The 24291-nt window shown below is 39.4% G+C and overlaps 1 protein-coding gene across 1 annotated transcript in view; it reads left to right on the top strand.

Annotated features, from left to right (window-relative positions):
• Window positions 1-13353, top strand: part of LOC108528815 (amyloid beta A4 precursor protein-binding family B member 1-interacting protein-like) — a 70322-nt gene extending 56969 nt beyond the window's left edge. The window contains exons 4-7 of the mRNA XM_017870797.1: window positions 1296-1383; window positions 6488-6780; window positions 8875-8952; window positions 13327-13353. Of these exons, the coding sequence (XP_017726286.1) occupies window positions 1296-1383; window positions 6488-6780; window positions 8875-8952; window positions 13327-13338 (471 nt within the window). The 3' untranslated portion in view covers window positions 13339-13353. The remainder of the gene's footprint in view (window positions 1-1295; window positions 1384-6487; window positions 6781-8874; window positions 8953-13326) is intronic.
• The last annotated feature ends 10938 nt before the right edge of the window (window positions 13354-24291 follow it).

Raw genomic sequence — 24291 nt, 5'->3', positions numbered from 1 at the left:
TCTTTTCTTTTCTTTTCTTTTCTTTTCTTTTCTTTTCTTTTCTTTTCTTTCTTTCTTTCTTTCTTTCTTTCTTTCTTTCTTTCTTTCTTTCTTTCTTTCTTTCTTTCTTTCTTTCTTTTTTGAGTCGGAGTTTCACTCTGTCAGCAGACTGGAGTGCAGTGGCACAATCTCGGCTCACTGCTTCCTCCATCTCCCAGGTTGAAGCGATTCTCCTCTCTCATCCCCCATGCATTATCTGGGATTACAGGTGCACGCCACCACACCCAGCTAATTTTTGTATTTTTAGTAGAGACGGGATTTCACCATATTGGCCCGGATGGTCTCTATCTCCTGACATCATGATCTGTCCACCTTGGCCTCCCAAAGTGCTGGGATTACAGTTGTGAGCCGATGGCAACCACATTTCTAAAGATGAGGACTGTGTTTTCTCTTCCCATGGCGGAGGAGAGTTTAAGGGAACGTGTGTGGTCTCTCTGTACCCGTTCCCTCATTTCTGCAGCCAGTGGGGGAAGTGTTCTGATGGGCCAGAGTCTGGGATTTTTGCAGGACCACATTTAAGTATTGTTACTGTAAGGCAAGAACAGGAAAGAGGCTGGGCATGATGGCTCACACCTATAATCCCAGCACTTTGGGAGGCCAAGACAGGAGGCTCACTTGAGCCCAGGAGTTAAAGACCAGCCTGGGCAACATAGTAAGACTCATTATTTTTATTTTAAAAAAATGAATAGGAAAAGCCCCCTTTTAGTCTCTTGGACCTGCCGTCACCCAAAGCCCTTTTGGTTTTTGCTGTTTCTTTGTTGCGGCCAAGTGGATATAGTCATAGGTTTGCTTGGCTAAACAGCCCTGCCAACATGTAGGTTCTCAAGATTTTAGGCTAAGGAAATATTTTACTACAACAGACTGCATCCTCAAACAGCTTGTCTCCTCCAAGTAACTGGATATTTATTTCTTTGATGTCATGACTTAAGTCATTACAGAATTATTTGTATATATGTATATATATAGTGTGTGTGTGTTCACCATTACAAGACATTATATGTTCTTTATAAAAATTAACTACCTCATTCTCATTGACATGTTCCGTTTCAAGATCTTCCTTCTAGAATAATTTTTACACTGTAATTTTCTATAGGGGAAAAATTACGTAAAACATTTTCAAGTTACAATATGGTTTTCAGAGAACATACTAAGGGAGAAAATGTGTAAATAATACATGGTTTTTGACTTGCTGAGTAAAGTGTGCTACAGAAATGTTTGTATCATGAATAACTTTGATGGGGGATCTTTTTTCACAGAGTTTAGGAGTTGACACTCTCCCTCCTCCTGACCCTAACCCACCCAGAGCTGAATTTAACTACAGTGTGGGGTTTAAAGATTTAAATGGTAAGCATAACAATTTCTTTTCTTAAGTAATTCAAAATCATGATGATGATTCAAATCAGTATGAAACTATAATTTGAAAACTAAATTAAAGGAACCTAAACATCGTGATAAATATCATTGTTAAAATCATGGATTTCAGACTGGGTTTTACTGTGTCTTGATTGAATTGAGAGAATCAAGAAGACTTTTTTGCCAATAACGAAAGGGAGCACCATTCTGCATTTGTGAAAAGTCTCAAAATGATCTTCTGCTTTAAAGTAAGGGGAGTTTCTTCTTATTACTACGCCCATAGAGTAACAAAGAGTAGTATATGAAAATATTCATAAGGAAATGACCCTTCAGTGATAGAAATCAACTATTTCATAATGATTAATAAATATGAATGGATACTTCATATTTTATTTAAAATATTTTTTAATTTAGATATAATATATACTTATATGTAATTTAGTCTACTTGACATTTTTTCATTTTTCCTGAACGTGTCACTTTATTTTATTACCAAAAATCTCTCAGCCATGCGTGGTGGCTCACACCTGTGATCCCAACACTTTAGGAGGCCAAGGCAGGAGGATTGCTTGAGCTCAGGAGTTTGAAACCAGCCTGGACAACATAGCAACACCCCATCTCTATGAAAAATAAAAAAAAAGTAGCCAAGTGTGGTGCCATGTGCCTGTGGTCTCAGCTGCTTGGGAGGCTGAGGCAGGAAGATCAAGGCTGCAGTGGGCTGTGTTTCTGCCACTGCATACCACCCTGGGCAACAGAATGAGATTCTATCTCAAGAAAATAAAAAACAAAACAAAACAAAAACTCTCAGTGTATTTAAGTGGAGACATCTTTAGGCCACATGCTATTCATATTATAATAAGTCTTGAGGCCTGGCACAGTGGCTCAAGCTTGTGATCCCAACACTTTGGGAGGCCGAGGCGGGCAGATCACGAGGTCAGATCGAGACCATCCTGGCTAACACGGTGAAATCCCGTCTCTACAAAAAATACAAAAAATTAGCTGGGCGTGGTGGCGGGCGCTTGTAGTCCCAGCTACTCGGGAGGCTGAGGCGAGAGAACTGCGTGAACCCAGGAGGCGGAGCTTGCAGTGAGCCAGGATCGCGCCACTGCACCCCAGCCTGGGCGACAGAGTGAGACTGCATCTCAAAAAGAATAATAATAAATCTTGAAGTAATCACTTTCAAATTAGTGAAAACTCCCTGCAACTCTGGAAGAAGATTTCCCAAAGACTTGCAGTGACTACCAAAAATATGAAAAGCAAGATAGGAGAGAAGTTCAATTACAGAAATCCAGAATTCCAAGTTTTATTTCTGTGCTTCTCTGAATTTTGTTTTTTTTTTTCAGGCAGAGTCTCTCTCTGTCACCCAGGCTGGAGTGCGGTGGCGGGATCTCCACTCACTGCAACCTCTGCCCTCTGGGTTTGAGCGATTCTCTTGCCTCAGCCTCCCAAGTAGCTGAGACTACAGGCAAGAGTCACCATGCCCGGCTAGTTTTAGTAGACAAGGGGTTTCGCCTTGTTGGCTAAGCTGGTCTCGAGCTCTAGACCTCAGGTGATCCACCTGTTTCAGCCTCCTAAAGTGCTGGAATTACAGGTGTGAGGCATGGCGTCCGACCAGGCATTTCTCTGTTTCTATCATTTCCAGTAGTTTTGTAATAAACCATCAGGTGCCAGTGACTGTTTCTTGATAAATTATAATATACCTCTTTTGATTTTCTCTTTTCCTACACTCTTTTTATTTGCCACACAAATTTATTATTCCTGCCAGTCATTTCCACCAAGATGGTAACATTCATGAAGGTTTTTACAAAAGCAGGCCAGGCATGGTGGCTCACGCCTATAATCCCAGCACGTTGGGAGGCCAGTGCTGGTGGATCACTTGAGGTCAGGAGTTCAAGACCAGCCTGGCCAACATGATGAAACCCCATCTCTACTAAAAGTACAAAAATTATCCAGGCATGGTGGCAGGCACCTGTAATCTCAGCTACTTGGGAGACTGAGGGACCAAAATCACTGGAACCCAGAAGGCGGAGGTTGCCGTGAGCCAAGATTGCGCCACTGCACTCTAGTCTGGATGACAGAGCAAGACTCTGTCTAAAAAAAAAAAAAGCAAAAAAAAAAAAAGCAATATACTTTTGTATAATTATGATTGCAATAGATAACATATACTTGCACATATGAACAAAGCAAATTTAGCCTCACCACATCATAACAGCCGCATGTTTTATAATCAATTCAATTAAAATTAAAATTTAATCAATATTTCAATTTAATTGTAGTCATCTCAACTAACGCTTTCTAAGCACTAACTCAGTGCCTGGTATCACAATACTGACAATGATAGGAGCAATGATACCCAGATACCCAGCAAGATATAAACACAGTGATGTTACACTACAGTAATAAGACACTCTTCTCATTAAGGAAACAAGATGTACACATGTGGTCTAATTTGGATACGGGAAAAGACAATTAAAAACTACTCCTATGTATGGAAAATTAAATTTGTATGGAATTAGATTAAGAATAGATTTGTTTTGTCTTCACTTTAAAACACTGCTAAAATGAGTTCAAAATATTTTGCCCAGGCTGGGTGCAAGCCTGTAATCATGCTTGTAATTCCATCACTTTGGGAGGCCAAGGCAGGAGGCTCACTTAATCCCAGGAGTTTGAGACAAGTCTGGGCAACATAGTGAGACCACTGTCTCTAAAAAAATTTAAAAATTAGCCAGGCATGCTCGTATGTGCCTGTAGTCCCAGCTATTTGGGAGGCTGAGGTGGGAAGATTGCTTGAACCCATGAGGTTGAGGCTACCGTGAGCTATGATCCTACCACTGCACTGCAGCCTGGGCAACAGAACAAGAGTCTGTTTAAAAAAAAAAAAAATTGCCCAAAGTCATTCAGAGAGTCAGTGACCAATTTCAGAATAAAATCTATTTCTTTCCCATTCCCCAATTCCATATTACTCAATTCCATATTCATAAATTTAGCTAATCTTTATTAAAACATTTCATCTCTATTGATAAATTTAGAAATCTTTAATATATTAAAAAGCTATTAATAACTAATATAATAATTCAATTTATTAAATTTGCTGGAAATTACTAATATAAATATTATTATGGAGGTTTTGTCCCCAAAATTTTATAATAGAGTAAAGGTGTATATGTCAACAGTCACAATGTGATTGATTGCAGTAGAAAATTATAAATATGCTTCTTTAGTTCTATATATATTTTCTCTGAAAACATTTTAAATTAATTTAGCTTAATTTTATAAAGAAATTATATATAGGCTACGCCTGATAGCTCTCACCTGCAATCTTAGCACCTCAGGAGGCTGAGGCAAGGGGATCACTTGAAGCCAGGAGTTCGAGACCAGCCTGGTCAACATGGCAAAACCCTGTCTCTACTAAAAATACAAAGATTATCGAGGCAGGGTGGTGCATACCTGTAATCCCAGCTGCTGGGGAGGCTGAGGCAGGAGAATTGCTTGAACCCGAGAGGCAGAGGTTGCAATGAGCTGAGATCATGCCACTGCACTCCAGCCTGGGTGACAGAGCGAGATTCTGTCTCAAAAAAAAAAAAAGAAGTCATGTATAAAAATGACTTACAGTAAAATAAACTCTTTTTACACATTGAGGAAACCCAAACTTTAGTCCGAGTACTATAAACTAGCACTACTAGCATTCCTGTAATACACTGCGTGGCGTTTATGATGATGATGTCTGACAATGTATCCTTTCACAAAGCTTATTTGTTACTGAGTAGGCTTTATTCCAGTTGCTCCCATTTCCTCAGTCTGGTTCATCATACCTATAGCAGCTAGAATTCTCCTCATGGATCACTTCCTTCCTGCCCATCCTTTGTTCATTATATTCACCATATCATATATGCCTGATCATCAAAGTACTCCACCAGGACTACTCACCAACACCACCCCCACTACACCACATGATCTAATCAATGTTCAGGATCACACAGATTACTCTACCATAGTAATCTCACACATGGAAGAAATCCTAAGGTGATCTCTCCTCCCTCCCTCTCACTCTGAAAATTTATGTCTTTCCTGTCTTTTAAAAGTTAACTCCCAGCTTACTATCTTCATTAAGTTTCTACCATTTAATCCCATAATTTTTTAACTCCTTGCGACCTATGGTGCTTTAATTTCTGCTATTTATCATTAATTGCTCTTGGCTGGGCACGGTGGCTCTTGCCTGTAATCCCAGCACTTTGGGAGGCTGAGGTGGGAAGATTGCTTTAGCCCAGGAGTTTGAGACCAGTCTGGGCAACATGACGAAACCCTGTCTCTACACAAAATACAAAAATTAGCTGGACCTGATGGCATGCACCTGTAGTCCCAGCTGCTTGGGAGGGTGAGTTGGGAGGATTGCTTGAGCCTGGGAGGCAGAGATTGCAGTGAACCGAGATCACACTATGGCACTCCGGCCTGGGCAATAGAGTGAGACTCTGTCCCAAATAAATAAATAAATAAATAAATAAATAAAAATTTTTTAAAAATTGCTCTTTCTCCGAATGTGAAGTTTTCTACAGTTAGGTGGTGAGCCTATAGAAGCTCCATCTTCACCCCAAAGTCACAGGCACATTAAACCCCAGTTGGTTGAAATCCAGTTTCTTCTAAATAGCAGCAGTACTCTATTTGCCCTCCAAATGCTTAGGGAAAACTCCCCTTCCATCCATTTCCAATGCTCTCCCCTCCCCTACTTTTCTAAAACTCTGAGATCTTACACTATAATATGCAAGGATTTCCTACTTAAGCATCTATTCATGGGCTTGGATTTGACTTTATAGCTGGTGTGTCAGGTGCCCCAGTGTAGAGAACACATTTCCTCCATTTATTTTCTTGGTATTAGAAACTCACTCAGATTAACCATGCAACAAATGCAGCAACAGTCCTTTTAGGAATTCCTATACTTGTGCTATTGAATTAAAATATTCTCAATCTTCTCATTATATCATAACCAATCAAAATAAGAATTCCTTTCTACTCAAATATTATGCTTAAAAATTATCTTCTTTCAGTTTTTCCAGATGCAAGTAGTTGTTTATACCGTTAATGTGATTTTCCCTACTAGAGTCCTTAAATGCACTGGAAGACCAAGATTTAGAGGCTCTCATGGCAGATCTGGTAGCAGACATAAGTGAAGCTGAGCAGAGGACAATCCAGGCACAGAAAGAGTCCTCGCAGAGTCAACATCATTCAGCATCTCTACAGGCATCAAATGTCAGTGGTGCAGCCCCTCTTGGTCATGGAACAAATGTTGCTGCCACTGGTATCAGCCCATATGAGGATGACTTACCACCTCCACCAGCTGATCCTGTGTTAGACCTTCCACTGCCGCCACCACCTCCTGAACCTCTCTCTCAGGTAAGTGCGTGGGACCAGAGATGGCAGGGCCATCAGCCTCTGCTACCTATCACTGATGTTCTCTGAAGTGATCATTACATTCCAAAGTTTGTGCATCCAAAGATCTGACATACTAAAAAACCAAGATACAGAGCACGCTCGTTGCAAAGCTAGAATGCTGCGTAAACAAGCCACATGGGTGTATATCAAGAATGTATTAGGGTCATATTCAGGATTTACTATAGTTTGCTTTAAAAATATTTGTATGCAAACACTCTTTGATAAAACTCAGTCTTTTGGGGAAATGTTTTATTAACATCATATTGAAATGTGGAACTGATTGTATATTTCCGTGTCCCTGCTCCTAGCTCAGTACATAGAGATTGGAAGGCATTCATTATACATTTTCTGAGTAGAGTGAAATTGAATTTTGTTGAACTTGGCAGCCCTGTTCAGTAGGACAGGCACATCCAAGTATCACTTGTAATGTCAGAGTTGGGGAGGGTGTTACAAAGCAGGCAGGTGATGGGTGCTTGATATTGATAAATTTCTGAATATTGAAAAACAGACAACTGGAAAGTTTAAATTATCATTATTTGGGATATTAACCCATAGTGTGTCTCTCATAAAAGTAAAAAGAGCACTTTTAAGGATTTTCTTTATAGAGTAAGCCGAATATTTTAGAGGAGAGTCCAGTTCAATTTCTGCTTCCACAGTTGTCACACTGTGTCATGATGTTTGGTCCTCACAAATAAGAGCCTAGGGACCCTGAAAGGTCATACAATGCCTTTTGAATGAATAAATATTGAATATAAATCAAATATTAAATTATACTCTATCACACACAGTGCTCTACTGTGTACTTATTATAGAAAATTTATGTGAAAATGGAGATCAATATAGAACAGAGACTCTTAATGTAGGGTCCATGAAGATTTCGAGGGGGCCATGCACCCCCTGAAAGTAAACAAAGTACAAAGTTGAATGCACTTGTGAAGCTTTATGGGCTTTCTTAAAGGGGCTTGTGGCTCAAAAAACAATTTGAGAACCACTGCTATAAAAAGATACATGCCTATATTCAAGTAATTAGAATGTAACCAGAACAGCTCATTTCCCTATCATTATAAATAGAAGAGAGACTTAACTTGCCAAACTCAAAGAGCTTTGGGCTCATAAAATACTTCACTCACTTTTCTGCCTGTTCATATGAGCTTGTCAGTGCTCATATGTTTTTTGGTGAATTGTAAGTTTAAATTTCATTCTCTCGGGCCGGGTGCAGTGGCTCACGCCTGTAATCCCAGTACTCTGGGAGGCCAAGGCAGATGGATCACAAGGTCATGAGATCAAGACCATCCTGGCTAACACGGTGAAACCCCATCTCTATAAGAATATAAAAAATTAGCCGGGCATGGTGGCAGGCACCTGTAGTCCCAGCTACTTGGGAGGCTGAAGCAGGAGAATGGTGTGAAACCGGGAGGCAGAACTTGCAGTGAGCCGAGATCACACCACTGCACTCCAGCCTGGGCGACAGAGCAAGACTCCAAATAAAAAAAAAAAAATATATATATATATATTCAGTCTCTCTTAACCTTTGGGGACATTAAGAACCCCTTTAAGAATCTAATTTAAAAAATTAGAAATCCCCAAAAAGACATCGTGATCCAAAAGTGTGCATATAATTTCTGGGAGTGTTCAAATCCCTGGAGATGTGTCAATCTACAGATTCCTTAGGTCAGATCCCAGTTTGTGGGCCAAGCAGATTGTTGTGATCTAAATATACGAACCACTGTTAAAGTCATCATTTCATCTTTTAAGTTACCATTCCCAAGCTATAAAGAGTGACTGCCTTCTATATCTTTGAGCTGAAGAATTTTGTTTTAGCCATTTAAATTCTGAAAATTGAATGTTTCGGGTGATGGATACCCCATTTATCCAGATGTGATTATTACACATTGTATGTCTTTAAAAAGTAATTAATACATTCTGAAAATTAAGCATGTGAAATTTGGTAACTTTTGCTAACATAAAGTAGCTAAGACACTAGCAATGACAGAAGTGATTACTCACTGGTATTATTTAATGGACTGTATTGAAGAATATCTTGCCCTTTTTCAGGAAGAGGAAGAAGCCCAAGCCAAGGCTGATAAAATTAAGCTGGCGCTGGAAAAACTGAAGGAGGCCAAGGTTAAGAAGGTGAATCATGAATCCCATTTGGATGGGGGCAGTTAAATTAAGGACCTGTGATTATGCTTAATGATAAAAACAAAATGAAGCCAGGCGCGGTGGCTCACACCTGTAATCCCAGCACTTTGGGAGGCCGAGGTGGGTGGATCACGAGGTCAGGAGATCGAGACCATCCTGGCTAACACGGTGAAACCCCCTCTCTACAAAAATAAAAAAAATTAGCTGGGTGTGGTGGCAGGTGCCTGTAGTCCCAGCTACTTGGGAGGTTGAGGCAGGAGAATCGCTTGAATCCAGGAGGCGGAGGTTGCAGTGAGCTGAGATCCAGTCACTGCACTCCAGCCTGGGAGACTCCGTCTCAAAAAAAAAAAAAAGAAAAGAAAAAAAATGTTGAGTGATACTTTCCAAATAGTTGTAATTTTCAAAAACTTTTAAGGACAAAGGTAGAGAACAATTGTTCTTTCTATAACATCAGTTAGCTCACTTTTGATTGATAAATAAGGGATTTGTGTCACTATAAACGTAGAGGTTTCCTTGGCTTGTACATGACTTTTTTTGCTGGCTTACACATGAATTTTCCTGGGAGCTGGAATGGTGGGAGTAGAATTATACCTTCAACAAGAAAGGAAAGGGCCTTTGGCTTGGCTGCTGTCCAGGCAGGGGCCCTTTCAGCTCTATCTTAAGAAATTTTAAAACAAGTTTGCACATCCAGGGCTCCCTTCCTTTGAGCCGGCCTCTCCGGGACTTTGCAAAGTTCTGGGTTGATAGTAGGTGGCGCCACCTTTGGGGACTGCCTTAACTGGGTCAGAGCTCAGCTTCTGTTGGCCTGGCCTCCGCTTTTCCACAATTGCTCTTGTGCACTTTTCCTATGCCCTGGCGCAGCCGTCAGCCCTGCTGCTGCCCTAGATGTCCAAGTTATCTCCCAGGGTACCAAATGCTGTTTTTGCTGGTGCTCTGGTTTCAAAATAGGTTTTGAGTAATCTGCCCTTAACCCTACTTTCCTAATAAGCCTGTAACTTGATCATGCATGTTTTTTTTACAGAGTATAGGTTTTTGAAGAAGACATGTATTGTATTACAGCAAGAGATACAGCTGCATTTAACCTCACTAGAAGAATATACCTAATGATAATAAAGTGTTAATAATAGTTAGGCTGGGCATGGTGGCTCACACCTATAATCCTAACACTTTGTGAGGCTGAGGTGGGCGGATCACCCGAGGTCAGGAGTTCAAGACCAGCCTGGCCAACACGGTGAAACCCCGTCTCTACTAAAAGTACAAAAATAAGCTGGATGCAGTGGTGTGCACCTGTAATCCCAGCTACTCAGGAGGCTGAAGCAGGATAATCATTTGAGCCCAGAAGGCGGAGGTTGTCGTGAGCCAAGATTGCACCACTGCACTCCAGCCTGGACTCCAGAGCGAGACTCCATCTCAAAAAAACAAAAAATTAAAACAAATAGTTAATTTGGTAAAGTAAGGGAAAGATGAAACAGTCTTCATCGTGTTTTGTTTCGAGACAGGGTCTTGCTCTATCACCCAAGCTGATCATGGCTCACTGCAGCCTTAAACTCCTGGGGTCAAGCAATCCTCAACCCTCAGCCTCCTGAGTAGCTGGAACTACAGGCACGTACCACCATGCCCGGCTATTTTTACTTTTTGTAGAGTTGAGGCCTCCCTATGTTGCCTAGGCTGGTCTTGGACTCCTAGGCTCAAGCGAGCCACCCATCTCAGCCTCACAAACTGCTGGGATTACAGGTGTGAGCCACGATGCCTGGCTCTTCATCTGATTTCAACTGCTGAAGCAAATAACATCTCTTGAGACTCATTCAGAATTTTCTGTTGAGAGTTGCATGAATTGTCCTTTTCACATAGGGCTTTACGCTTTCTATTCCCATGGCACCTATCACAGTTCTCTGAATGAAGGCATTCAATACCTGCCAATGGATGGATATTCAGGAAGTAGTCCTTGGCTACCCCTGGAGCCAGACTTTCAAGGTTCATCTAGGGGAGTCTTCCCAGATTAGTCTGGTTCCACTCATTCCAAATGTGCCCAAATTTCCTTACCATATTCTCCCCATTTTCCACAAGGGATTAATTCCACAGTCAATCTTTGGAATTCCACATCCTCATCTGCCTTGTCCTTTTCTCAAACCTTGGTTAAATCCAACTTTCCTCCTGCTCAGTCCTGGGCGCTCAGTGAGCTACCCTGGTTCAATCACTCTCTCACCTACAAAACCATTTTTTTTTAAGAGACAAGGGTCTCACTATCTTGCCCAGGTTGGTCTCAAACTCCGGCATCAAGTGATCCTCCCACCTGGGCCTCCCAAAGTGCTGGGATTATAAATACGAGCCACCACACCTGGCCTCAGCTAATGATTTTGTTGCCCATGTTGCAGGGAAAATAGACGCAGTCAAAACAAAAGTTGCACAAGCTCCCGCCAAGACATCTACCTATCTACCTGCGTGCATCTCTATCCATATATCCCATATTCTTTCCTTAATGATGGATGAATCATTATGTTTCTGCCGAGGGCCAGCTTCTTTTCTTGGGCTGCAGTCTCTCTTTTTGTCCTCCTCTGCTCAAAAGTCTCTGATGTCTGCCCATCTCACACATGAAGCCAGAATGAATCCTCCCGGTGGCCTCCAGTCCCTGCATGACATGGCGACCAGTCACCTCCCTGGTCTCATCTCCTGGTGTTCACTCCTTCATTCACCTCATTCTAGATGCTGGTCTCCTGACTGCCCCTCAAGCACTCCAGGCCTGCCCTTGCCTTGGGACTTTGCCGCACACATCCCCAGTACTCCCAATCCTTCCCCCACTTTAATGTTCCCCTCAGTGCTTAACACTACCCTATTTGTGTGGGGGGGGGGGGGGGGGGGGGGGCGGGGAGGTGTGTGTGTGTGTGTGTCAAGGTCTTGCTCTGTCACCCAGGCTGGAGTGCAGTGGTGCTATCACAGCTCACTGAAGCCTCAAATTCCTGGGCTCAAGTGATCTTCCCACCCAGCCTCCCAGGTAGCTGGGACTACAGGTGTGCACCACCATGGCCCACTATTTTTTAAAATTATTTGTAGAGAAAGGGTCTGGCCATGTTGCCCAGGCTGGTCTCAAACTCTTGGCCTCAAGCAATCCTCCCACTTCAGCCTGTCAAAGTGCTGGGATTACAGGCATGTAACCGTGGTTAAAATAGTTAATTTGGTACATTAAGGAAAAGATGAAACAGGCATGTAATCCAGCACTTTGGGAGGCCAGCACCTGGCCTACTTTACTTATTTGTCCTATGTATTGCCTGTATCCCCTCTCCACCACCCCATAGGATCTTCCCCAGGGATCTTTGTCTCTTTTCCCCACCAATGCATCCCCATCTCTTAGAATAGGTGCCAGGATCACACAGAGGTGAACAAGTCAAGTGTGGTTCCTGCTTGTGGAGAGTTAGAGTCTAGTTAGACTCTAGCTCTGAAGAAACTAAACCAGGGAGAAGTGATAGAGAGTACACAGGCAACCCTTCTGGATGGATTTGGTGCCAAAGAGGCCTCTCTGAGCAGGCAGCCCTGGAGGGAAGGCCTCTGGCCAGAAGCAGTTGGATGCACGTGGGTGTGGTGCTAGGGGGCATTCTGGGCAGAGGAAACGGGGAGAGTGAAAGATGGTCCAGCAAGAATGAGCTCGGGGAGGTAGGGAAAAAAGGAAACAACTGAGGACAGAGAGGCAGCCGGGAGACACAGGGTCTCATAGGTCCAAGGAGAAGTTTGAGTTGTATTATAAGTGCAATGGGAAACCATTTAAGGGTTTTAAACAGGGGAGTGTAAGACAAATACATGACTTTTAAAGGTCATAAAGGGCCAGGCACAGAGGATCACACCTCTACTCTCAGCACTTTGGGAGGCCGAGGCAGGAGGATTGCTTGAGGCCAGGAGTTAAGACCAGCCTGGGCAACATAGCAAGAGCCCATCTCTACAAAATAAAATTGTTTTTAATTAACTGGGCATGGTGGTTCACACATGTAAGCCCAGCTACAGGTGGCTGAGGTGGGAGGATCCCTTGAGCCCAGGAGTTCAAGGTTGCAGTGAGCTATGATCACACCACTGCATGTCAGCCTGGGTGGCAGAGCAAGATTCTGTCTCTAAAATAAATAAGCATGGGTCATACTGGCTGCTTTGTGGAAAATGGATTGTAGGGGCAAGGTATGAGAGCAGGATTCTAGCACAAAATCTCACACATGGATAAACGTGTTGATCACACATGGATGGCAGCTGAGGATGAGCTGTGCTGAGTACTGACTTTACCTCTCAAGATAAAAAGACAAAAGGAAAAGGTAATAGTAAACTTCATAATTAGACTATTTCAAACCCCTGGATTATGTATAAAATATATTATTTATATATTTTCAGAAGCGGAAATGAAAAGAGAAGTTGTTTCTTAGATTAAAAGATAGAACAACCAGCAAGTTCCATCCATTCGCTTCAGCTGGAGATTAAGAGAACAGAAGGAGAGGGCAGGTATCTCCTGCCATATATCAGAAAGTGAGAGTGTTGCCATGATTTAGTTTAGATGAATTATAATGGTACACACAAAGCACAAGCTGCCTTGATTCAACAAGGAAGATGGAAAACAGAATCCACTCTGATCAGTGAGGAAGGAAAGAAAATTACGAAGACAAGTTATGTATTTGCTCTGATTTCAGACACTCCGAATATATTTGTTCTGTGATGCAGAATATTAAGAAAATAACTGAGACACACTCATGCATTAAGAGAATAACTGCAGTGTACTCATGCGTAATCTACAACATGTTTTTAAAGGATGGAAATCAAATCTATCTGTCATACTTTGCCCTCAAGTATTCTGTGGGCTGTTGACATCATTTTGAATTACAAATGATGTACACAGCTTGTGCTACAAAGATTTTGGAACTAGAAACAGAATCAGACTCATGCATTACTTTTATTGTTTTTTTTAAAAGCCCTGTGACACCAGAGAACAATTCCACTTGTAAATTTTATTATAGAAGCAAAAAAACAAAACTGTAAATGACTTAGGTCTAAGATATTTTTGTATTTAGCATCTTGCAAAAAAAGAAGAAATTATAAAAGCTATAAAATCTTTAATGGATTATTTCAGTTTTTTCACCCTTGAATCACTTTGCCCCATAACATATAGTGTAAATATGAAAGTATTTAGCATACTAAATCACATAACTGTGATTTAATGTTATGTGTTGGTATAGAGCTACTCTTTGGCTTGCAAATGTGAGGAAAGCTGTGAAGAATAGTAAATATAATTTCTTCTTGTTAAACATCACAAGACTTCTCTTGGTTGTGTATGTGTGTGTGTGCGTGTGTGTGTGTGCATGTGTTTTCTAAATTCTATAATTATGGACGTTTGTAAGTACATGTGGATTAACTCTAGTTTCCAATTTCTGCAAAAAAAAAAACCTTTAATCATCGCCAAATTATGTGGTTTAGTATTTTTTCTCTATATATATGTTTTTATAGAACATAAAAAACAGCAACACGTGTTTTATTTTCTCAAGAATTCCTAAGCAGGATTGAAATGTAGCCAAACATCATTAATCTTTCCATCAGAAACGTTAAATTTTCTAAGCCTTAACATTGGTAGTGTGTCTTAGCACATGTAGCTACTTTACAGCAGTAATTCCCAGCAGAGAGCAGCAAGTACGCCTTCCACAGAAAATAAATCCTAGTAAAGACCTCTATTTGAAGAATTCTTCTTTTTCCATGCAACCCTCCATGACTCATTTCTAAGGTCACATGAATGGATCTTTGACACTGTGTTAGTTGGGCCTACCATTTTATCATCAAAAGACAAATACAGGGAAAAAGCAACTATCCAACTACAGATGTCTGAGTTGGAGATTTTCAAGGGAAAAAAAAAAAGTATTCTTTAGGAAACCCTGGGATAAGGCTCTGATTTAAATGGTCCCTGGAGGAGGAAAGCATTTTGACTGCCCCATGTCTACATTTTGATCTTGGGGGTGTATGTGAGTGTTGGAAATAGAAGGTGTTACATGAGTGCTTCAACTTTTGGTTGCTGCCTGCAACTCATCCAAATGGTTACCACCACACACACCCTTCCGTTGCTATCAGTAACTCTGCAGAACCATCTACAGGAGCTACACTCTTCAATCTGTTAACTATAGAGTGTTAGGAAGGAATGAAGCTACAGCCATACAACCCTGATCATGCTCCATCTCATCTGATCTCAGAAGTTAAACAGGGTCGGGCCTGGTTAGTACTTGGATGGGAGGCAGCAATGGGACAGAACCTGGCTGCTCAGAACCTAATCCAAACTTGTGGAGAGAAAGAAATGTTACCAAATTTATGGTTTCTCTCTCCCTTTTCAGTCCATCTAATCACATTTTTTAATAGCGATGCGTCTTATTGGTGAATAACCAGGACCAACCGTAAGCTCATATGCTACAAATACACAGGTGTCAAAGAAAATCCAAAGCCTAGCTGCATCATTTCACGAATTAATTCTGTTACATTACATGAAAATCACGGTCTCTCTAACGAATAAGATTTTAGTTGTTGTTGTTGTTTTCTTTCTTTCTTTTTTTTTTTTTTGAGATGGAGTCTCACTCCATCCCCTAGGCTGGAGTGCAGTGCTGCAATCTCAGCTCACTGCAACCTCTGCCTCCCAGTTTCAAGCGATTCTCCTGCCTCAGCCTCCTGAGCAGCTGGGATTATAGGCACATGCCACCACACCTGGCTAACTTCTGTATTTTTAGTAGAGACAGGTTTTCATCCTGTTGTTCAGGCTGGTCTTGAACTCCTGACCTCATGATCTGCCCACCTTGGCCTCCCAAAGTGCTGGGATTACAGGCGTGAGCCACCGTGCCCAGCTGAATCAGGTGTTTTAATAACTTTGACAAGTTGCCAAGAAAAAGTCAAGGATATTCTGTGTTTTTGTTGAAGATAAGTAAATGCAGCTTCCTCCAAACCTACAGATTTGTAATAAGATTACTATCAATTTCATTGTGAATTTAATTCAATAGAATATTTTGGAAATGGAATAAAAAATAAATCAGGGGCTGGATACGGTGGCTCATGCTTGTAATCCCAGTACTTTAGGAGGGTGAGGCAGGAGAACTGCTTGAGGCCAGGAATTTGAAACCAACATGGGCAACATAGTGAGACTTTGCCTCTACAAAAAAAAATGAACAAAAATTAGCTGGGTGTGGTGGTGCACCCCTGTGGTCCCAGCCACTCAGGAGGCTGAGGTGGGAGGATCAGTTGAGGTCAGGAGGTCGAGGCTACTGTAACCCAAGATGACACCACTGCACTCCAGCCTAGGCAACAGAGCAAGACCCTGTCACACACACACACAAAAAAAACCCCAAAATTAGATTCATCATGTGCCTGCAAAACAGCTTATTTCTCAGTCTACATTCATTTCACTTAATCCAATTCTGATCTCAAATGTGCCCTGCTGTAACTATCTGTCTCTCAGTGGGTCCCCTCAGTGACACTGTATTGAGATACGCCCTGTGGACCTTCAAAGAATTGTAGATTGATCAACTTGGTGTCTTCAGACTCTTGGGTTGCATGAAATGGGACTCAACTCCAGCTAAGCAAAAGAGAAGAGTTTATTATAAAGAAACAGGTGGCCGGGGTGCTGGCTCACACGTGTAATCCCAGTGCTTTGGGAGGCCGAGGTGGGTGGATCACCTGAGGTCAGGAGTTCGAGACCAGCCTGGCCAACATGGTGAAACGCCATCTCCACTAAAAATTAAAAAAAAAAAAAAAAAAATTAGCTGGGCATGGTAGCAGGCACCTGTAATCCCAGCTACTAGGAAGACTGAAACAAGAGAATCGCTTGAATCCAGGAAGCAAAGGTTGCAGTGAGCTGAGATCATGCCACTGCACTCCAGCCTGGCTGACAGAGCAAGAATCCGTCTCAAAATAATAATAATAATAATAATAATAATAATAATAATAATAATAAAGATATAAGTCATCGACAAAGTCTGGCCTGTCTATGAATGGCGTGTTCATATGGAAAATAGTGAGGGGGCCCCTGTGCAAGGATAGGAGAAAGTTTGATTCAGGACTGAAAAATCAATTTGAGTTGAAACAATTATTTTGTAATTATGTGTTTAAAATGCTAGAATTTCCTTAAAGTAGCAATTTACCCCTCGATGCTTATTGTGGGTGTTTGATTAAAATGTCTCATAAATGTGATTGAGCCCATCCTGGCTAACACGGTGAAACTCCCTCTCTACTAAAAATACAAAAAATTAGCCAGGCCTGGTGGCAGGTGCCTGTAGTCCCAGCTACTCGGGAGGCTGAGGCAGGAGAATGGCGTAAACCTGGGAGGCAAAGCTTGCAGTGAGCCGAGATCGCGCCACTGCACTCCAGTCTGGGTGACAGAGCAAGACTCCATTTCAAAAAAAAAAGTATCCTAAATGTTAAAAAGTAATGCACAAGTAATTTTTCAAAATCATTTAACTTGTTTGATTTAATTTTTCAGTCCCAAATAAAGCTTGTCTCAGTATTTGGACAAGACCATTTTGATAATTTACTTATAAACAACAAAATATTCTCATATACTATACATACTAACGATATAAATCAGAACAAAATACTTATTTTGCTATTCCCCCTAATAAGGAAAAAAAGTATAGGAAGGGAAGAAGAAAGGTTGATGAAGGTCACATGGCTTATAAGTGGCTAGCTCAGGACTCAAAACTGTCACCTATTAAATCACAGACCCAGTGTCTCTCTGTTGCACCAAGGATCCCACACTTTTCCAACAAAAGAAACTACTTACAACAAAACTATGATGGTATCATGGGTCACACATCACATGACAGTAATTTTTCTTTTTGTATCTGCTGAGATAAAACTGAGACGAAATGCTGCATAAGCTTCATAGCACTATTAAATTATGTTTTATTAATTACATCCATTTCTACATATATTTGAAAAATATATTAATAATAACATGTGCAATTAATTGTACAGAGTAGGCTACTATGGCTGTAGCCCATTCAAAACTCTCTTCATAATTCTCTGGTGATTTTCACCATCTCTCTTCCATATCAAGGAATGGATATTCAAGTCACTGAGTTATGATCGACTTTATTTGAAAGACTGTAAGCAGATAGAGTTAAAACAGGCCAAGCAGAAAAGTAGCTTGGGATACTGTTTTTAACCACAACATATGAAATCTTAATGCACCAGTAGGTGATTTAAGAGTTAATAGGCTAATAAATGAAGAAGAAATTAGAGAATTAGAATATCCTCACTTTTCAGCCCTTAATGAATTAGGGAATCTAGGCAATGTTCATGAACTACCACTAATGGCACAAATAGTCAGATATGTGTGTGTTCTGATAAAGTAGTGTTAATACAGTCAACCAATAACAAAAAAATCCTAAATTTGGGAAAAAAAAAAAAAAAAAGAGTTGATAGGGCCAGCTAAGCTGGTTGGGATATGTCCAAAATGAAGCCATTGTATAGCGTTTGTCATGGGATTTGGGTTAACTACATTTACTTGTGGCCCCCAGATGACTCGCAGCCTAGAGGATACCTAAGACTTGACTATGAAAAGTTCAATAAAGAAGGAAAGAAACAACAATTAAGCATTCAGCATAGCAGGTGAATCATATACCTTCTATGATATGAGTTTGCCATGGCTACTCTGTTTTTACAGTTAAGGAAACAGCCTTGGTGGATTTCAGTAGTTTTCCCTCAATGACACAAGTCATAAAATGCAAAACCAGGATTCTAACCAATCCAGCTACACTTGACTCTAAATCCCATGATCTTTCTGCTATCCCATGCTGCTCTTCAACAAATCCATTTATAAGGGAGCAAGCAAAGTAACTTTCAAAGCCCATCCACAGTTCTCCAAAATCGAAGCCAACTAGAAATCACAGTTGGGTAACTTCAATAAAGATATGTAACTAATTCTTCCTAGAGGAAAGAAAAAAATTCCCCAAGGATTGTCAAGGCTAGATTACGGAATGTGACTGAGAGTTAAAGGCTTGGCCTCCTGTACCAAGTTCAGTAATTGAATGTCTTGGATGAACTCACTTAACTCTTGGGTACTGCAGTTTTCCCAGCTATGAAATGAGAATTGCCAAATGAAAATTTTGGACCTTTAAATCTTCACTAGGTAATAAAAAAAAAACTTTGCCATATGAAATCCCATTAATTTCTATAAGAACCACAAGAATAAATACAAGACACCAAAAAACACATTAATATGACTTAAATATCTTATAAGGGGAACATTTTAAAATTTAACTTAAAGTTAAGGACTTTCTGTTTTAGGGTGTTATAATTAAGTGAACATTTTAACCAACAAGAATATATACTTATCTCTCTTTGACCAATAAAATCATCATTTCTGAAAGTATTCAGAAATACTAGTGACATAAATTTTGAAGTTTAAAATCTATAATAGAAGCAACTTTAAACATAGATACAACAAATAATGGTAAGTAGTATTCAATTCCTGATGGACTCAGCACTTTATAATATTGGTTTCTGTAGAAATCAAATCAACAATAAATAATCTCAGAGCTAACAGAAGGGCTGCTAATGTGTAGGTCCCAGAACAGCAGTATAGAGCTACCCTTAGTATAGAGCAGTATGTATATGTATCTACCTTTAGTAAGTTAACTTTATCATCCTTCCAAGCCCTTTTATGGGAAGAGGAGAGTTTTTGTTCCATCTGGTTTTCCTCATGTATATATTCGCCAATTCATTTTGTCTAGAAATTGCTAGATCTAGTAATTTTAGTTGTACTTGGGACTAGCTACCAACAAATTCACATTGCTACTAGGTGACAAGATAAATGGATTACCAAGGGAAGCATTCCACTCCCAAATAATTTTTTTTCTTACAGTATCAATCTATTTACTGTAAAACAGTATTATGCACAGTAATGAGAATTTATTGAGATGCAGATAGTTTTCCAGACATACAGGGTTTCCAGGAGCACTGGGTATTCACATAACTATCAGTCTATTTTAATCTCCCAAACATCTTGGTGAATCCACCTAAATCCCACTTAAAGTACATAATATTTCTTCTTGCCCAAGTTTCCTTGTTCCAAATGTTATCCCTTTTGAGAGGAAGCAGGCATTTGGTGAACAGAGTTCTTGAAAGAGAGCAAACCAGTCTCTTTGGGGATTCTCATTGGAGCCTCCAGGAAACAGCTGGGAAGACTATGGCCATGAAACAGACCGGGACAGCTGGCAGGCTCTCTTTTCTCTTTTGTTGATTTTTTTCTTCCCATGCAGGGTGACATTCCCCACCCCCACATCTTCCTTTCCTTGGAAATCCTTTTAATCTCTTTTATAATACCTGCCTCTTCGGTGGGGCAGAACTTTTCTACCCTACCATCAGCACCTACAGGAGCCAGGGATTCTGCTTTCACCTGTTTAAAAAAAAAAAAAACCTAAACACTTTGAGGTTTGTGCACCCAAATTGCCATGGACTATCCGGACAAATCTGATAGACTTCATATACCTTCTGTGGGTTGTTCCCAAACTGTCCCTTTCTCCATTTCACCTGTCCTTAACATTTCCAGGTGGATAAATACGGAATTAAGAATTTGAACTCTTATTTTTTTTAAAGTGATCAAATACTTTTCTTGGAAAACACTCCCAATTCAATAATCAACTGAAAATAAAGGGAGTCAATTTATGATGATTCAGTTGAAAATAGTTATTTTTTTCCATTTTCTAACACAAACTTTTTGAATACATTATTTTGTGAGTCATTCTCATTTTTGATGAGTTACAGTCATATTTCATTATTGGTTTGCTAGTGAATCACTTACTAACTAAACTTTTAAAAATACATTGGCACTGTTAAATATATCTTTGTAATAGAAGGCATTCTTCTTTAGGGTTAGGGCTGCTTATGTGTTTATGCAGGGTCTCTCGGTGCAGATGGGACATATCCTTGTTTTGCATAGTAATGATGATAAAACAAAAACAAAACCAACCAGCACAGAGATTGATGGCCTTCTTTCTTTAACCAAGACTGGTCTAAGCTTATCAGAGTTTTTAATTTTTGAGTAATGAACAAATATTATAAATACTATCGGTAAATAATATTGGGAGTATAAGAAAAATTATGAGAGAGAATATTCAATAAGAGTAGCTCGACCTTTTTACCAAATTATTTCACTCTGCTAGACCTCAGTTTACTCATATGAGAAATAGGTGGTTGAATGAAATAATTTCTAAAGTCCATTTCTTATTAGGAAATGGGTCTCATCCTAAGCATCAGAAATGATTCCTTTTGTTATCTGACCTTGACTCAATATGAATACGGAATTGTGTCTCTAAATGTAATGAAAATAGCATCTGAAATGGTCTTTCACAACACTTGAATAATAATATAGTAAAATCTTAAAGGCACTGGCAATTTAGGTAAGTTCAAATATTAATAAGTTTGCAGCTCTAAGTAAGCTTCTGTATAATACTTCCAAGAGGAAATTAGGGTGAGGGATTCACTGGTTTCTCCTGGCTATTAAGAAAACGGGGGCCGAACGGAGTGGCTCAAGCCTGTAATCCCAGCACTTTGGGAGGCCGAGGCGGGCAGATCACGAGGTCAGGAGATCGAGACCACCCTGGCTAATACGGTGAAACCCCATCTCTACTAAAAATACAAAAAAAAAAAAAGTAGCCGGGCGTGGTGGCGGGCGCCTGTAGTCCCTGCTACTTAGGAGGCTGAGGCAGGAGAATGGCGTGAATCCGGGAGGCGGAGCTTGCGGTGAGCCGAGATCGCGCCACTGCACTAGAGCCTGGGCGACAGAGAGAGATTCCGTCTCAAAAAACAAAAGAAAAGAAAATGGGTCTACATTCATCTCTAGTAGTGGAGTCTCACACCTATGCGAGCTATAGATGTACAGGTCTGCATTGCAATGTCTTACACAGGACCTTTCATTCTATTAGGATGAATGTCTTTGGAATGCTGTTAGAACAAAGATATGTTTTCTCATTTATTCATTGCTTTAAAAAATGAACAGAGAAAAAAAGAGAAGAAAATGAAGAAAGAAAAAACTTTTGGAGGGTAGAGACGTGTAGAAATTATTTCAAATTAGATACTCCTTTTTTTCTTTAATAATAGTTTATCCTTGAACCATAAGCTTTAGTGTATCTAGGATGTCCTGAGGTTACCAGCATGCAAAATTTCCTGTAAGCCAATTAGAAGTCCCAATCCTGATTAACTGAAAGAGGTCAGACACTAACAACTTTCTTTATCTCGTTCTACAAACACCTTAAGCTTAACTAATAAATACATTCACTTTTATAGAATGATGAATTTACTTATTTTGTTAAGTAAATTTTATGACTTATTTTATTAAGTAATTATTACTTATTTTGTTAAGCATATGCACTAAAATTTCTATGATAAAGGAACTTCCAAAAGAGGTTTTTATTAAAATGAGGAATGAAAATGCAAAGTGTCTGAAAGTGTCATTCTAAGATTTGATATGTTTGTTCTTAATAAATAAAAAATATTCTATTGCAAAGTCTTAATGTTTCTTAAATTATCTGTGAATATAGGCACTATGATAAACTTGTGTAATTTTGTATAGGTGTCAACATCAGTATGTTTCATACAGTTAACAACATAAATGTAAGTTATTAATATGGTTAATAACATAGCTATGGGACATGTTTGCCTGCATTCCTTAGCCTTACATAGGAAGGTCTTGCTAAATTATTAACCCAATGTCATCAATTACTTCGCCTACTGCTTCCTTTTTAAAAATATATCTGCCTTGCCGTCTGCATCACAGTTTCTCAGAGGATGAACCAGCTGTGATTGGGCACTTGAAATTCTGTTAGTATCGGCACCTACCTAGGACCAGAGAAATTATCAGTGAAGGAAAAGAAGAAAAGCTTAAAATATACCAACTGAACTTTTTAAAATAAGACAGCCATACCCTTTCTGTGAATCAACTAAGAAGAATGTGAATAGTATTACGGATGACCTATGTAGGCCAATAAGGAAAAACAAGATGATGAAATTCCCTCCCCATCTCTGCTATTGCAATGATGTCACATCAAAGGAAAAGAATCTCATCAATTCTCCTGCAGTCTCAGGGTTTATGACATCAGCAGAGTAATTTATAGCATTGTGTTTACTCTGGAGCCATTTGATATGTATTAATACATGCAGCAGCAGCTGTCTCTTTTACAAGAGAAGTGTGCTCACATGAGCTCTCTCACCCAAACTGAGAACATAAGCACACTCTAATAGCAAAAGAGGCAGCTGCTGTTGCATGAATTAATACATTATAAGTTACTCTCTCATTTGTTATTCTTTTAAAATTTTACTCTATTCTAAAATAAAAATACTTAAGATTTTAAAAGAAATGAAACTTCTACAGAGAACTCATATTATGATTAGATACCATGAAGTAAATTACATCAGTTTTATTATATTTTTTACAGATCAATTCATTTGCATATCAAAATAAAAAAGTTAAGTATTTATTATTTTCAGGACTGAGGCATCTGGTGTCTTTGAAATGCTCAAAGCAGTGAAAGAGAACAAAAGGGTTTCCTATTTTAAGTTTTGATACAAGGCTGAGAATGGATTTGTTCAACAACTTATATATAATTCCAGAAATAGAACTTAGCATTAGTATTCTATTTATTCCATTTACCTTGTAAACATAAAAAAGTTTTGCAAAAAAATGTTAAAAATGGTTTTTAATCTGTCCATGAGTTGCAAATAGTTAAATTTGATATCCATCCTTGGAAATATTTTAAGAATCTAAGTAATTAAGGAATTCCTGACTAGTTATGGCAAGATAACAATATAACAGTCATTCAAACTGCAGGTGAAAAAGAGGAAGAATTGTTGTTATATCAGCTATCCTTAAACTAATATATAGCTCAGGTAAATCTACATATAGATACATGCTGGCATATATGTAGATATGGCTAACACATAGATCTATTTAGCTATTTAAGATAAATAGATATAAATGCAATGAAATCCCAAAATTTCTAATTAATTGAGGTACTTCAGATAATACAGACTTTTGTTTTGTTTGGGGTTGCTTTAGTTAGTTTATTGTCTGTTCATGTGTTGTTTTAATAAACAGGTTTTTAGAAAGCCAAAAGAGAAATTTATTTTTAGACAAATGAAGAGTTGGTTCCATTTCCTTGATTCCTTTCAATTTCATTTTATAATTTCCTGTTCTCCTCAGTGCTAAGGTTACATTTCCATTTTGTAAATATTGTACTGTGTAAATCTTATACTTCTAATTTTATGCATTATTTTATCATTGTAAAATATCTGCAAATTAGTTTTCTGTTTATCTAGGAAGCTTAAGTATTTAATATCTTTTTT

The sequence above is a fragment of the Rhinopithecus bieti genome, unplaced genomic scaffold, assembly GCF_001698545.2.
Source record: "Rhinopithecus bieti isolate Rb0 unplaced genomic scaffold, ASM169854v2 scaffold_5022, whole genome shotgun sequence".
NCBI classification, from domain to species: Eukaryota; Metazoa; Chordata; class Mammalia; order Primates; family Cercopithecidae; genus Rhinopithecus; species Rhinopithecus bieti.
Note: the sequence above shows the minus strand (reverse complement) of the source record. Positions and strands in the feature narration are given on the sequence as shown.